Source organism: Perca fluviatilis, chromosome 2 (assembly GCF_010015445.1).
Source record: "Perca fluviatilis chromosome 2, GENO_Pfluv_1.0, whole genome shotgun sequence".
Lineage (NCBI taxonomy): Eukaryota > Metazoa > Chordata > Actinopteri > Perciformes > Percidae > Perca > Perca fluviatilis.
Window position 1 is genome coordinate 8,704,432 of NC_053113.1, and position 17,500 is coordinate 8,721,931.

Sequence of the window (17,500 nt, forward strand, 5' to 3'; positions counted from 1 at the left end):
CTATTGTATGTGAATGGACCAGTCTAATGTTATTGTGAATGGACGAGTCTAATGTTTTGTGAATGGACCAGTCTAATGTTATTGTGAATGGACCAGTCTAATGTTATTGTGAATGGACCAGTCTATGTTATATTGAATGGACCAGTCTGATGTTATTATTGAATGGACCAGTCTAATGTTATTGTGAATGGACCAGTCTAATGTTATTGTGAATGGACCAGTCTAATGTTATTGTGAATGGACCAGTCTAATGTTATTGTGAATGGACCAGTCTAATGTTATTGTGAATGGACCAGTCTAATGTTATTGTGAATGGACCAGTCTAATGTTATTGTGAATGGACCAGTCTAATGTTATTGTGAATGGACCAGTCTAATGTTATTGTGAATGGACCAGTCTGATGTTATTGTGAATGGACCAGTCTAATGTTGTGTGAATGGACCAGTCTAATGTTATTGTGAATGGACCAGTCTATGGTATTGTGAATGGACGAGTCTAATGTTATTGTGAATGGACCAATGAAACTAGTCGTTATTGTGAATGGACCAGTCTAATGTCATTGTGAATGGACCAGTCTAATGTTATTGTGAATGGACCAGTCTGATGTTATTGTGAATGGACCAGTCTGATGTTATTGTGAATGGTACCAGTCAATGTTATTGTGAATGGACCAGTCTAGTGACATGTTATTGTGAATGGACCAGTCTAATGTTATTGTGAATGGACCAGTCTAATGTTATTGTGAATGGACCAGTCTGATGTTATTGTGAATGGACCAGTCTGATGTCATTGTGAATGGACCAGTCTAATGTTATTGTGAATGGACCAGTCTGATGTCATTGTGAATGGACCAGTCTGATGTCATTGTGAATGGACCAGTCTAATGTTATTGTGAATGGACCAGTCTGATGTATTGTGAATGGACCAGTCTAATGTTATTGTGAATGGACCAGTCTACTGTTATTGTGAATGGTTTCATAGTTGCTAGTAACTTGTTGTGTTTAATACATTCCTTTAGGGTGGTAAATAACCCCTCCTCAATGTTGAGGTATATGTTGTGTAACGCTTCCCAGAAATGATGATGACTCCTCCTTTGAAGAGGATGAAGAGTAGAAGAAATCATACATGTTTTCATCTATTGGTTTTGAGTCAGAGCATTCTGTATTACTGATCATCAAAACATTTATTTTATTTCTTTGTTGGCTCCTTCTTTCAAGACCGAAGAAATGAGCAGTATTCTTTTCCCCTTGTTCTCTCCATTTAGCCCTGGATCATCTCTCTGACTGAAGACATCATCTCTCTGACTGATGACATCATCTCTCTGACTGATGACATCACTAACTGACTGATGAAATCACTAACTGAAGAAGGTATTACCTGGATAGAGGATCTTTGTGTTCAGCATGGGCATGTTCTCCCTACTTCCTGTCTGGAGAGGAAGTGACGCAGAGCTGCCCAGTGATAGGCCGCCTTTACTGATCAGCCTCTCACACGGAGTCTTAGTGACTAGAGACAGACAGACAGACAGACAGACAGACAGGCAGGCAGGCAGGCAGGCAGGCAGACAGAGAGAGAGACAGGCAGGCAGGCAGGCAGACAGACAGACAGACAGAGAGACAGGCAGACAGAGAGAGACAGACGGAGAGAGAGAAAGGCAGGCAGACAGACAGACAGACAGACAGGCAGGCAGACAGGCAGAAAGAGTGACAGACAGGCAGGCAGACAGAGAGACAGACAGGCAGGCAGAGAGACATACAGGCAGAGAGACAGGCAGAGAGACAGACAGGCAGAGACAGACAGACAGACAGAGAGAAAGAGACAGACAGGCAGACAGAGAGAGAGACAGAGAGAGAGAGACAGACAGAGAGACAGACAGGCAGACAGAGAGAGAGAGACAGACAGAGAGACAGACAGACAGACAGAGAGAGAGAGACAGACAGAGAGAGAGACAGAGAGAGAGACAGACAGATCAATCTCATGATTGTCCATAGTTCACTCGCAATTAAGGGCAAATTATGAATTATAAATCAGTCCTTCCAAAACATTGCTGATCTAATCCCCTTGATTATGGATAAATCCGACAAGCCCCAAATATTTTGCGTGGAAATCGGCAATATACGCGCCGAAAGTGCCCCCCCCCCCCCGCATAAATATGCGGACTTTGGCTGATTATCAGATCGCATAAAGGTGTTTTTCTGGAGGGACTGTTATATATACACAAGACATTTGTCTGTTATTGATCTGAACAGCTTCCAGTGTGTTCCTGTGTGACTGACCTCTGTGTGTGTGTGTGTGTGTGTGTACCTATGTGTGTGTTTGTGTGTGTGTGTGTGGTGTGTGTGTGTGTGTGACTGACCTGTGTGTGTGTGTTTGTGTGTGTGTGTGTGACTGACCTGTGTGTGTGTGTGTGTGTGTGTGTGTGAGACCCGACCTGTTTGTTGTGTGTGTGTGTGTGTGTGTGTGTGTGTGTGACTGACCTGTGTGTTGTGTTGCGGTGTGTGTGTGACGCCCTGTGTGTGTGTGTTTGTGTGTGTGTGTGTGACCTGACCTGTGTGTGTGTGTTTGTGTGTGTGTGGCTGGCACCTACACCTGTGTGTGTGTGTGTGTGTGTGTGTGACCCCTGCTAGCTGTGTGTGTGTGTGTGACTGACCTGTGTGTGTGTGTGTTTGACTGACCTCTGTGTGTGTGTGTGTTTGTGTGTGTGTAACTAACCTCTGCGTGTGCTGCGTTGCTTGGTGCTGTAGGACGACTGCAGAGAGACCTTGTCCTCCTCCTCTTCCTCCTCTGGCAGACCCTCGTCTTCCTCAGCACCGAGAGGAGAGAACAGCTGCTGATGCTGCTGGGTCTGAGCATTCTGCTCATCTACCGCTACACACACACACACAGAGATACACACACAAACACACACACACAGGTCAGTCACACACACACACACACACACACACAAACACACACACTTTCACCATCAGTTGTCAAATTTATCAACATTATTATTTTTTTTTTCTCAACTTTTTTTCTAAAAAACATTCAACTTTTGTCTGTCTGTCTCTCTGCCTGTCTGTCTGTCTACCTGTCTGTCTGTCTATACCTCTCTCGGTGTGTTCGATGATCTGTCTGATGGCTTTCTTCAGACTGTTGGCTCTCAGCATCAGCTGCTCTCTGGGTTTAAAGATGGCGGCTGGTGGAGGGGGGTGTGATGATGATGATGATGATGGTGATGATGATGGTGATGAAGAGGAGGAGGAGAGGTTTTCATGGCGACCCCCTCGGCCTCCTCCTGCTCCTCGGCGATGGTGGGGGGGGGAGCCGGCAGCGTGGAGGCCTGGGCCTCCTGGTTCAGAGTCTGGAGGAGAGAGTCCAGCTTCTCCTTCAGCACACAGCACTGGGACACACAGAGAGACAGGTACAAAGAGGGTGAGAGACAGGTACAGAAAGAGAGACAGGCAGACAGAGAGAGAGACAGGTACAGAGAGAGAGACAGGTACAGAGAGAGAGAGACAGGTAGACAGAGAGAGAGACAGGTACAGAGAGAGAGACAGGTACACAGAGAGAGAGACAGGTACAGAGAGAGACAGGTACACATAGAGAGAGACAGGTACAGAGAGAGAGATAAAAGTATATATATAAAAGGTACATATAGAGAGATACAATATACTATATAGATATATATATATATAGAGAAATAGATACAAAAAGAGAAAGTATATAGATATATATATATATGGATACATATATAGATAGATATATGTATATATATATAGAGATATATATATACGCTATATATAATCAAATTTAAAGCTGGCCAATATATTTATATATATATATATATATATATATATATATATATATAAATTCAATTTAAAGCTGGCCAATATATGGATATTATATCGATATCGTGATATGAGACATAAGTGTCTGTTCCTGGTGTTAAAGGCTGTATTACAGTAAAGTGATGTACTTTCTGACCTCACCAGACTGTATCTGTTCTATTATTCACCTTTACCATCTCAGTCATTATATCCACATTACTGATGATTATTCATCTAAACTCTCATTGTGTAAATATTTTGTGAAAGCACCGATAGTCAACACTAGAGTATCGTTGTGGTATCGATATCGAGGTATTTGGTCAAAAATATCGTGATATCTGATTTTCTCCATATGGCCCAGCTCTAATTCAATTCATTATTATTATTATAATATTATATATTACCTTCTTGGCCATGGTCTCTGACTAGGGCTGGGCGATAACGATATGTCTCGCGACAGACACGTAATCAATATCAATAGAAAATGCGGTCGATAAAACGTTCGATAACTTGTTTTCCTTCATCAGAAGAAACCAGAGGTTGTGAAGCAAGTTTGGTTGCATGAACAAAGGCACTCGCTCTCTGGTAACCTAGCAACGTAGGCACTCCCTACAGCCAATCATGTAACAGTATCTGTTATTGAAGAACACGAGACATCTCTGTCTCGTGTTCTTCAATAACAGAACCGGCGGCGTGGAGTGATAAGTGGAAAGTGAGTGCAGCAGCGAGCGAGGAGATTGTTGATAAAACAGGAAAAGTCAGTATGGCAGTTTTGGGGATTTTATAAGTCTGACCGTAGTCGGACCAATGTCGTCAGACCGTCGTCTCCCACGTCCTCCCCACGTCGTCCCCACCAACACTGGTAATACCACAGACTTGTTTGACCACCTTAGCCGCTAGCCACCAACTACGGCGGACGTGCGTAGCCAACACGTCCAACAACACTGCAGCTGCTACACGCAACCGCACAGCAAAGCACATGGAAGTCTCTGCTTCAGCACCATGGAGAGGTACTCTGCACCAGCACCATGGAGGTGACGTCCCATAACCTCTGCATCAGCACCATGGAGAGATACTCTGCCGCCCCATGGCGGGGTACTCTGCCGCCAACGCAGAGGTGATGGTACTCTGTACCAGCACCTTACTAAACGCTACTAACAGCAGAGCACCATGGAGAGGTACACTGCTTCAGCCGCCATGGAGAGTACTCTTCACAAGCCATGGAGAGGTACTTGCAGCGCCATGGAGAGTCTCTGCTTCAGCTGGAAATACCTCCCAGCTGCAGGAGGTACACTGCATCAGCGTGCCATGGAGAGTATTCTGCCTTCAGCCCATGGAGTACCCACATGGAAAACCCCAGCTAATCTTACGCCGAAGCTTACTGGCCGGAAATTACTCACTCCGCCATGGAGAGGTTACTCTGCATCAGCGCCATGGAGAGGTATTCTGCACCAGTACCATGGAGAGGTACTCTGCATCAGCGCCATGGAGAGGTACTCTGCACCAGCACCACGGAGAGGTACTCTGCACCAGTACCATGGAGAGGTACTCTGCATCAGCGCCATGGAGAGGTACTCTGCACCAGTACCATGGAGAGGTACTCTGCACCAGCGCCACGGAGAGGTACTCTGCACCAAGGCCATGGAGAGGTACTCTGCACCAGCGCCACGGAGGTACTCTGCACCAGTACCATGGAGAGGTGCTCTGCAGCAGTACCGGAGGTACTCTGCGCACACAGCGCGCCGAAGAGGTACTCTGCATCAGCGCCCGCGGGAAGGTACTCTGCACCAGCACCGCAGAGGTACTCTGCAACAGTGCCACGGAGAGGTATACCTGCATCAGCCCCGCAGAGGTACTCTGCACCAGTACCACGGAGAGGTACTCTGCATCAGCGCCAAAGTACTCTGCACCAGTACCACGGAGAGGTACTCTGCAACAGTACCACGGAGAGGTACTCTGCATCAGCGCCACGGAGAGGTACTCTGCAACAGTACCACGGAGAGGTACTCTGCAACAGTACCATGGAGAGGTACTCTGCAACAGTACCACGGAGAGGTACTCTGCACCAGTACCATGGAGAGGTACTCTGCAACAGTACCATGGAGAGGTGCAAACGGTACCGAGAGGTACTTACAGCACCACGGAGAGGTACTCTGCAACAGTACCATGGAGAGGTACTCTGCATCAGCGCCATGGAGAGGTACTCTGCACCAGTGCCATGGAGAGGTACTCTGCATCAGCGCCATGGAGAGGTACTCTGCACCAGTGCCATGGAGAGGTACTCTGCACCAGCGCCATGGAGAGGTACTCTGCACCAGTGCCATGGAGAGGTACTCTGCATCAGCGCCATGGAGAGGTACTCTGCACCAGTGCCATGGAGAGGTACTCTGCACCAGCGCCATGGAGAGGTACTCTGCACCAGTGCCATGGAGAGGTACTCTGCATCAGCGCCATGGAGAGGTACTCTGCATCAGCGCCTTACTAAACGCTACAAAGACATAACGGAGGCAGACATGCTGAGCACCAGGTTACCAAACTAGCACTAAACCTGCAGAAAACAGTTCTTCTCAGGTTTCAGGTTTCTTATATTTAACACTGCTCTATTTTATGACACTTTATGAAGCATTTCTTACTTATTAGGGAGGTGGTGGCCCAGTGGATATGACACATACCTTTGGTGTGGGAGATCTGGGTTAGATTCCCACTGAGATACATCAACCAATGTGTCCCTGAGCAAGGCACCTAACCCCTAGTTGCTCCAGAGGCGTGCGACCTCTGACATATGTAGCAATTGTAAGTCGCTTTGGATAAAAGCGTCAGCTAAATGACATGTAATGTAATGTTATTCTTTAATGTTGCACCTTAATGTTAAGAGATAATTGTTAAGTGTTCATTGGGATTTTAGACCTATGTTTACATTTTAATTGAGTGTTTCCATGGTTGTGTTGACATTTCTGCTTTTATAACTGAGGGGATTCTAATCAGAGGAAGGTGAAGTTTAAAATAAAAATGTTTAAATTTACTATATTATTCTCCTGGTCCTTATTTTACATAGGTCATAAAAAATATCAATAATTATCGATATCGACCGATATGAAACACTTATATTGTGATAGAGTTTTCAGCCATATCGCCCAGCCCTATCTCTAACTGATTATAAGATATATGAATATAGTTATGAATGGGTGAATGAGACCTTTTTAGCCATGCTCTCTGTCTGATTATAAAATATGAATATATTTATGAATGGGTGAATAATAATATAGTTATGAATGGATGAATACTACCTTCTTGGCCATGCTCTCGGACTCCTCTGAACTCTCTGTGTTCTTCTCGTACGCTTTACCCACCCGAGCAACAAAGTCCTTCACCGTCTCACACAGGACCCTGGACACACACACACACACACAGATAACACACACACACACACACACACACACACACACACACACACACACATATATAAATTAATAGTTCTATAATAAACAGGAGAAACTGAAAGATATTTATTCATATATATTTATACAAACAGACAGACAGAAAGACAGACAGAGGGACAGACAGAAGGACAGACAGAGACAGACAGACAGACAGGCAGGCAGACAGACAGACAGAGAGAGAGACAGGCAGTCCTACTTGGCTGAGGAGATGACGACAGAGTGCTGGTCTGATGTCAGGATCTTGGACAGGTGAGCAGCAACCGAGTCCTCATAGGTCAGAATCTCCTGAACCTGATCACATGATCACATGACACACCATCACATGACATACTTTCACCGTCACTTTACAAATGACTCTCAGGAACACTTTTCACTTATATTTCACTTTTTTTAAACATTGAGGGTCCTATCACCCGGCACTAGTGCTTAAAAGGAGGTGAAAAGGCGACAAAAAGGCCTTGGTTTCAAGTCTTCTAGACATGGAGTCTAGTGAGTCTTGTAAACCGAGTCTAGTGAGTCTTGTAAACACTGAGTCTAGTGAGTCTTGTAGACACTGAGTCTAGTGAGTCTTGTAAACACTGAGTCTAGTGAGTCTTGTAGACACTGAGTCTAGTGAGTCTTGTAAACACTGAGTCTAGTGAGTCTTGTAAACACTGAGTCTAGTGAGTCTTCTAGACATGGAGTCTAGTGAGTCTTGTAAACACTGAGTCTAGTGAGTCTTGAAAACACTGAGTCTAGTGAGTCTTGTAAACACTGAGTCTAGTGAGTCTTATAAACACTGAGTCTAGTGAGTCTTGTAAACACTGAGTCTAGTGAGTCTTGAAAACACTGAGTCTAGTGAGTCTTGTAAACACTGAGTCTAGTGAGTCTTAAAAACACTGAGTCTAGTGAGTCTTGTAAACATTGAGTCTAGTGAGTCTTGTAAACACTGAGTCTAGTGAGTCTTGTAGACATTGAGTCTAGTGAGTCTTGTAAACACTGAGTCTAGTGAGTCTTGTAGACATTGAGTCTAGTGAGTCTTGTAGACACTGAGTCTAGTGAGTCTTGTAGACACTGAGTCTAGTGAGTCTTGTAAACACTGAGTCTAGTGAGTCTTGTAGACATTGAGTCTAGTAAGTCTTGTAGACACTGAGTCTAGTAAGTCTTGTAGACACTGAGTCTAGTGAGTCTTGTAGACATTGAGTCTAGTAAGTCTTGTAGACACTGAGTCTAGTAAGTCTTGTAGACACTGAGTCTAGTGAGTCTTGTAGACACTGAGTCTAGTAAGTCTTGTAGACACTGAGTCTAGTGAGTCTTATAAACACTGAGTCTAGTGAGTCTTGTAGACACTGAGTCTAGTGAGTCTTGTAGACACTGAGTCTAGTGAGTCTTGTAGACACTGAGTCTAGTGAGTCTTGTAGACACTGAGTCTAGTGAGTCTTATAAACACTGAGTCTAGTGAGTCTTATAAACACTGAGTCTAGTGAGTCTTGTAGACACTGAGTCTAGTGAGTCTTGTAGACATTGAGTCTAGTGAGTCTTGTAGACACTGAGTCTAGTGAGTCTTGTAGACACTGAGTCTAGTGAGTCTTGTAGACACTGAGTCTAGTGAGTCTTGTAAACACTGAGTCTAGTGAGTCTTGTAGACACTGAGTCTAGTGAGTCTTGTAGACACTGAGTCTAGTGAGTCTTGTAAACACTGAGTCTAGTGAGTCTTGTAGACATTGAGTCTAGTGAGTCTTGTAGACACTGAGTCTAGTGAGTCTTATAAACACTGAGTCTAGTGAGTCTTGTAGACACTGAGTCTAGTGAGTCTTATAAACACTGAGTCTAGTAAGTCTTGTAGACACTGAGTCTAGTGAGTCTTGTAGACACTGAGTCTAGTGAGTCTTGTAGACACTGAGTCTAGTGAGTCTTATAAACACTGAGTCTAGTGAGTCTTATAAACACTGAGTCTAGTGAGTCTTGTAGACATTGAGTCTAGTGAGTCTTGTAGACATTGATTTGAGGGGGGACAGGAGAGACAGGAAACAGCAGGATGTGACTTCCTGTTACCTCAGAGTCCTCACTGCAGTCCTCGGTGACGGAGGATGCAGAACGTTGCCGTGGAAATTTTGTCTCATAGACCATAATACTCCACCTGCATCAGGAGAGAGAGACAGGTACCTGTCTGTCAGTCAGAGTAACATCAGAATATTCAGACTTTTAATAAGTTAAAGGTCCCATAATATGGTGCTCTTTGGATGCTCCTCTCCTAAAAATCTCTTTTATATTGTTGCCTGTCTCACCCCGTTACCTGTCTAACATCTTGGTGCTGGCTCTCTCCAGTTACCTGTCTCACCCCGTTACCTGTCTAACATCTTGGTGCTGGCTCTCTCCAGTTACCTGTCTAACACCCGTTACCTGTCTCACCCCCTGTTACCTGTCTAACATCTTGGTGCTGGCCCTCTCCAGTTACCTGTCTCACCCCCTGTTACCTGTCTAACATCTTGGTGCTGGCTCTCTCCAGTTACCTGTCTAACACCAGTTACCTGTCTCACCCCTGTTACCTGTCTAACATCTTGGTGCTGGCCCTCTCCAGTTACCTGTCTAACACCAGTTACCTGTCTAACACCAGTTACCTGTCTCACCCCCTGTTACCTGTCTAACATCTTGGTGCTGGCTCTCTCCAGTTACCTGTCTCACCCCCTGTTACCTGTCTAACACTTGGTGGCCTCTCCATTACTCAACACCAGTTAGCTCACCCCCTGTTACCTGTCTAACATCTTGGTGCTGGCTCTCTCCAGTTACCTGCCTCACCCCCTGTTACCTGTCTAACATCTTGGTGCTGGCTCTCTCCAGTTACCTGTCTCACCCCCTGTTACCTGTCTAACATCTTGGTGCTGGCTCTCTCCAGTTACGTGTCTCACCCCCTGTTACCTGTCTAACATCTTGGTGCTGGCTCTCTCCAGTTACCTGTCTCACCCCCTGTTACCTGTCTAACATCTTGGTGCTGGCCTCTCCAGTTACCTGTCTCACCCCCTGTTACCTGTCTAACATCTTGGTGCTGGCCCTCTCCAGTTTCTCCAGGATCTGGGGCAGCTGTGTGTCGTCGTCGCAGGCGGCCCCCCAGCCCAGGACCCGGGCCAGGTCGTTCCCCGTCCCCAGAGGGAGAACCCCCAGCTGGCACTGCAACAACAACAACAACAACAGTAAACAATACACATCAACAACAACAACATGTTAGTTTACAGGAGAACCCCCAGCTGGCACTGCAACAACAACAACAACAACAACAACAAAACAACAACATGTTAGTTTACAGGAGAACTCCCTGCTGGCACTGCAACAACAACAACAACAACAACAACAACAACAAACAACAACATGTTAGTTTACAGGAGAACTCCCTGCTGGCACTGCAACAACAACAACAACAACAACAACAACAACAACAACAAACAACAACATGTTAGTTTACAGGAGAACTCCCAGCTGGCACTGCAACAACAACATCAACATCAACAACATGTTAGTTTACAGAGAGAACTCCCAGCTGGCACTGCAACAACAACATCAACATCAACAACATGTTAGTTTACAGAGAGAACTCCCAGCTGGCACTGCAACAACAACATCAACATCAACAACAACAACATGTTAGTTTACAGGAGAACTCCCAGCTGGCACTGCAACAACAACAACAACAACATGTTAGTTTACAGGAGAACTCCCAGCTGGCACTGCAACAACAACATCAACAACATGTTAGTTTACAGGAGAACTCCCAGCTGGCACTGCAACAACAACAACAACAACATGTTAGTTTACAGGAGAACTCCCAGCTGGCACTGCAACAACAACATCAACAACATGTTAGTTTACAGGAGAACTCCCAGCTGGCACTGCAACAACAACAACAACAACAACATGTTAGTTTACAGGAGAACTCCCAGCTGGCACTGCAACAACAACATCAACAACATGTTAGTTTACAGGAGAACTCCCAGCTGGCACTGCAACAACAACAACAACAACAACAACATGTTAGTTTACAGGGGTCCGTTCCAGGTAGAAGGTTTAACAAACTCTGAGTCTGACCCTGATGTCTGAGTTGATTTACCCTGAGATGGAAACTCAGAGTTTTCGGTTCCAGAACAGCTGATATGAGTTGGTTCAATCAACTCGGAGTATGTTCGCTCAGGGTTACGCGCGTGCACAAAAGGCAGTATGAATGGAGCCATGATTCTACGATTCACCATGGTAACAACCACAAACAAACGGGTCGGCGGAAATACTCATGCGCACAAACAGCGAGTTTGAACCTGGTTTGAACATGCATTTCGTTAAAAAAGCAAGACAGCGGCTATGTCAATGGGCTGATGCTGCAAAAGAGAATTTGTGTGGGAGAAAATTGCTGCTTGAGTCAATGCGTACGCATTAACAGTGTATTAATTTCATATTTAATCACAGTAAACTTATAATATTACTGGTGAAAACTGGAATTTTATTATAATTTCATTCAGGTGCAATCCTGCGGGCGAAACAGTAAACTATACTAATCCCATTCTGAGGCTGCAGCACCATGATCATTAACAGAACTTTAATGTATAATCATTTATTTCTTTTTTATGGCTCTCACTGGTTTGTTTCCAGGGAACACTACAAAGACGTTTAAAAAACGTTTCAGGAAGTCACAGTTTTTGGACGGCTCTACAGTGGCTTATTTAGCCCACTATTAGGCTACAGTATGATCCGCTACACTGTTATAAAGAAAACGTAATGGACACAAAGAATCTGCTGGGATGTTAATGCCTGTCGACGATGGTGGATGTTAGTGATATGAGGACGGATAAGGTATCTACATATCTAATGGACTGTGATAAAAAATACCTCTCAAATTGGTTATGTGGAAATGAAAATACATCTATAGTCGGGAATCAATACCGACGTAAACTCTCTGTGAATTAATACAGCTTTTTCATCAACGGGATCGTCAACAAAAGGACATGACACGGTTTATAGTCTGCCTAATATAAACCAATACGTCTTTTTATTCATGCAGATAACAAACTGCATTAAAATGCGCCTGATACAGACTGAATGAATGAATGAGGAAATGAATTCCTCTGAGAGGAGGAGACTGAGAGAAACTCGAGGTTTCTTGAAGAAAACCTGCTCCCGACCAGGTTAGGTTCACAGACTCAGTTACCATAGTAACTGACTCTGAGGTTAAGTTACCTCTCTTTCTGGAACGGAAAACCCAGAGTTTCCCTCATCTCAGGGTTAACCAACTCAGAGTTTTCACTAAACCTGCTTTCTGGAACGGGCCTCAGGAGAACTCCCAGCTGGCACTGCAACATCAACATCAACAACATGTTAGTTTACAGGAGAACTCCCTGAGGGGTGTTGCACAAAACCAAGATAAGGGATTAAGCCGGGATATTCAGGTTATCCTGGATGAATTTAGCTTTGACTTGGTTGCACAAAAGCAGGTTGAATTAAGCCCAGCCAAGTAACCATGGAGATTTATTCTTTGCTGCTAGCCTGCTCCAGAGCAGACTAGCTGCAAAGAATAAACAACAACAGGAAGGTGACATATGTAATGGAGGAGGATCATCCATATCCTGATCATCCAGAGAGGTTTGACTACTGGCCTCCTCAGCTGCTGTGTAGAGATGGTCTGACTGGTCGCTGTTACTGGGAGGTTGAGAGGAGAGGAGGGGTTGATATATCAGTGAGTTACAGAGGAATCAGGAGGAGAGGAGACAGTGGTGACTGTGTGTTTGGAGGTAATGATCAGTCCTGAGGGGTATCGCACAAAACCAAGATAAGGGATTAAGCCAGGATATTCAGGTTATCCTGGATGAATTTAGCTTGGACTTGGTTGCACAAAAGCAGGTTGAATTAAGCCCAGCCAAGTAACCATGGAGATTTATTCTTTGCAGCTAGCCTGGTCCAGAGCAGGCTAACAGCCAGGCTAAGATTAATCCTGGAGTCTGATGTGTTAAATCACAGTGCTCTGATCCAAAATAAACGTGTTTAACAGTTATTCCGTTGTCTTCTGAATGTGTTCCGCTTCATTTTATTAACATGCATTAGACTACTTGTCACTATTGCTGTCATGAGTTTGATTTAAATCCTACTACTGCAGTTGTTGAGATGGTAATGCTATAAAGTGGGACGATACGGAGAAAATGGGCTTTTCCTCCGCTGCTGTCCCCGTGAAATGTGCCCGGCGCCGCGAGCCCCCAAGCAGGGGGAGGGCCCCACACCCCCCCACACCCCACAAAACACAAACACCAAACAAATAACAACAAAAAAAAAACAAACAACAAAACAACCCCAACCAAATCCCAAAAAAAAAAAAAAATTGTATTTTTTTTTTTTTTTTTTTTTTTTTTTTTTTTTTTTTTTTGTCGCCTGCGGTCAGAGACAACCAAAAAAAAAAAAAAATGAATAATAACAGGCTACATTGTTTTACAGATATGCTTACAGTATGTACTGAAGTCACTCACTTCTTTTCTAGTTTTTGTCCAGTCATGCTTGTTCTGTATGAACATTAATTGTATAAAGATATTTAGAATTAGACCTAGCTTATGGAGATTTGTGCATATGGTTGTAAAACATATTCGCGCTATGAATAAGCTTTGAAATTAAGCCTAGTCCTTATAAATTTCCCAGGAACAAGAATTATAATTTTTTATTTATATAGTGCTTTACAGGCTACTCAAAGACACTTTACACTAAAACCAGCACATTTACGCATAAAAACAGATACAGCAATAAAACCAACACATAAGACAAGCATATTAAAGCAATTAAAACATGGGTGACTGAGTAGATTTTTAAAATCCATCGCATTATTCAGTGCCGCTATTATTCTGTCTGGCTTTTTGCCGTTTGATAACAGCCGTATTTCCCTTTTGCATATTATCCCTTCGTGTTGTCCTTCGTCCGTGACCGCGGGCAACACAAGGATTATGTACTTCCTTTACTTTGTTGAGAATTGCTCTCTAAACCCTGTTTCTTGTAAAGTAAGTAAGTAAAGTTTATTTCTAGAACACATTTAAACACAGTTTAAGCTGACCAAAATGCTGTACAAACAAGAACTAAGGTGCTGTATTAACCCTTGTTTAGAGAGCAATTCTCAACAAAGTAAACGGAAGTACATAATCCTTGTGTTGCCCTTCGGGTCACTGGGACCCAAAGGGCAACACAAGGGATAATTATATGTTTCACCTCTTCGTAACTTTCCATTAGAAGCTGCTGCTCAGCAGGTGAAACATATGCTGAACACGTCTTCTCCATTTCTGCATCAGTTAATCTGTGATGGATACCGTGGTCTATTTAAGAAATCCGTGAACGTGCACTTATCCCAGCTATCTACTCCTGGCTTGACATAGCTTCACCTACTTATCCTGGCTCGGCAAACGTGCAACCGATTAAGCCGCGATGAGTGGATCACACTAGGTCAAGCTGCGCTTTTTCATTTATCCTGGATTTCTTTATTCTACTTTTGTGCAATAGGCCACAGGAGAACTCCCAACTGGCACTGCAACAACAACATCAACAACAACAACATGTTAGTTTACAGGAGAACTCCCAGCTGGCACTGCAACATCAATAAAAAAATGAATAAATGGAATGATAAAGAATGTTGGTGTGGAATGTATGTATGTGGAATGTGTATGTGTATTGTATGAACAATCACAAATGTGTTAGTGTTTTTTCTGTGGACTGTGCACATGTGTGTGTATGTGTGTGTGTTCAGTGTGTGTGTGTGTGTGTGTGTACCTGTTTGTGCAGTGTGAGAGAGTGTGTGTGTGTTTGTGCAGTGTGAGAGTGTGTGTGTGTGTGTGTGTGTGTGTGTGTACCTGTTTGTGCAGTGTGAGAGTGTCTATGTCAGAAAGAACCCAGCCAACGCTGCCGTCTCCTCCACACACCAGGATCCTGAACGTATCAAACTTCTGGAACAACCGCAGCCTGGGAAACACACATTAATCTTTAGATCAATCACATTCATAAAGATCAGACACAGAGGGCTAGATTTATCAAGCCGTTTGCGCCTGTTTCCAGGCGCTAATTGGTCGCAAAGACGGACGTAACCGATGCGGGCTATTTACAAACAGGGGACACTTGGGTAAATCTAGATTGTCGCCACATGAGCGAGAAGAGACAAGTTGCGCTTTCAATATGTTTGAACGTTTGGGGAAAGTGGGAGTTCCACCCAAAAGGTGGGAGGATAAGAGCAAAGTGCCCCTAATTATATATTCGCTGGTATTTACAAAGACTGTCAGTAAGAGCGCCTCTATTCTGCGGGGAAATTCTCCACCTCTTAACGCCGCTTTAAACCAGCCGCAGTCGAAGTTTCCTCTAGACCTTTATGCCGCTGGTGAAATGGCAACAGCAATTTGAGCAAGACGAAGACATAGGGCGAGGCTGAAAATATTTTTAACAGAAGAATCACACTTTGTCAGTGAACACAAACATCATTTTAATTAAGATCAAGCAGCCATAATATTATAATAATAATAATAATAATAATAATAATAATAATAATAATAATAATATAATATAGCAATATTAGAGTTACTGGAAGAAATCAAAGATGAAATTGAATCTCCCACTCAGCGTTCACATCCCATTCCAGCAGTTGTTAAACTCCTCGCTACATTACAGATATTCGGCATCAGGATCATTTCAAACAGTCATAGCATCAGCAGTGGGAATATCGCAGTCTGCACTCAGCCATATCATAGCAACATGTCCGCGTTACAAGGCGAAATCTGCGGTCTAGTGGGCGGAGAAAAGACGCTGATTGCCTGATGGGTGTCAGGGTTGATAAATACACGAAACTGTGGAAGCAAGCGCGGCGCTATTACCGAACTTCGCATAAACGGACGGGGCGCCAACTGCGCTTAGTGTTAGTAAATCTAGCCCACAGTCTCATATAGTCTCTTATAGTCTCACATAGTCTCTATACCACATACTATAGTCTCACATAGTCTCACATAGTCTTTATAGCTCATATAGTCTCTTATAGTCTCATATAGTCTCTTATAGTCTCACATAGTCTCTTATAGCTCACATAGTCTCTTATAGTCTCACATAGTCTTTATAGCCACATAGTCTCTTATAGTCCATATAGCTCTTATAGCTCACATAGTCTCTTATAGTCTCACATAGTCTCTTATAGTCTCATATAGTCTCTTATAGTCTCACATAGTCTCTTATAGTCTCTTATAGTCTCACATAGTCTCTTATAGTCTCACATAGTCTCTTATAGTCTCACATAGTCTCTTATAGTCTCATATAGTCTCTTATAGTCTCATATAGTCTCACATAATCTCACATAGTCTCACATAGTCTCACATAGTCTCACATAGTCTCATATAGTCTCTTATAGTCTCTTATAGTCTCATATAGTCTCTTATAGTCTCATATAGTCTCTTATAGTCTCATATAGTCTCATATAGTCTCTTATAGTCTCACATAGTCTCTTATAGTCTCATATAGTCTCACATAATCTCACATAGGGCTAGATTTACTAACACTAGCGCAGTTTGCGCTGCGTCCGTTTATGCGAGTTCGGTAATAGCGCACGCTATGCTTCCACAGTTGGTGTGATTATTACAACCCTGACACCCATCAGGCAATCAGCGTCTTTCTACTAGACCGTAGCTGTAGCAAGCGGTACTGTTGCTATGATACGGTTGAGTGCAGACTGCGATATTCCCACTGCTGATGCAATGACTGTTTGAAATGATCCTGATGCCCATATTTGTAATGTAGCGAGGAGTTTAACAACTGCTGGAATGGGATGTGAACGCTGAGTGGGAGATTCAATTTCATCTTTGATTTCTTCCAGTAACTCTAATATTGCTATATTATATTATTATTATTATTATTATTATTATTATATTATGGCTGCTTGATCTGTAATGCTAAATGATGTTGTGTTCACTGACAAAGTGTGATTCTTCTGTTAAAAATATTTTCAGCCTCGCCTATGTCTTCGTCTTGCTCAAATTGCTGTTGCCATTTCACCAGCGGCATAAAGGTTCTACGGAAACTCGACTGCGGCTGGTTTAAAAGAGGAGGAGAATTTCCCCGCAGAATAGAGGCGCTCTTACTGACAGTCTTTGTAAATATCACGGGATATATAATTAGGGGCACTTTGCGCTTATCCTCCCACCTTTTGGGTGGAACTCCCACTTTCCCCACGACCCTCCCACGAACGCATATTGAAAGCGCAACTTGTCTCTTCTCGCTCATGTGGCGACAATCTGC

The 17,500-nt window shown here is 43.6% G+C and overlaps 1 protein-coding gene and 1 pseudogene across 1 annotated transcript in view; one reads left to right on the forward strand and one right to left on the reverse strand.

Moving 5' to 3' along the window:
* LOC120543706 overlaps window positions 1–17,500 on the forward strand; it is a 301,907-nt pseudogene that overhangs the window by 217,193 nt on the left and 67,214 nt on the right.
* The window catches only part of LOC120544569 (diacylglycerol kinase delta-like), a gene marked incomplete in the record, with an annotated part of 49,970 nt that overhangs the window by 12,358 nt on the left and 20,112 nt on the right, over window positions 1–17,500 (reverse strand). Inside the window, 9 exon segments of the mRNA XM_039778440.1 lie at window positions 1,378–1,506; window positions 2,713–2,868; window positions 3,089–3,242; window positions 3,245–3,382; window positions 7,097–7,196; window positions 7,446–7,540; window positions 9,284–9,368; window positions 10,257–10,396; window positions 15,085–15,193. Of these exon segments, the coding sequence (XP_039634374.1) occupies window positions 1,378–1,506; window positions 2,713–2,868; window positions 3,089–3,242; window positions 3,245–3,382; window positions 7,097–7,196; window positions 7,446–7,540; window positions 9,284–9,368; window positions 10,257–10,396; window positions 15,085–15,193 (1,106 nt within the window).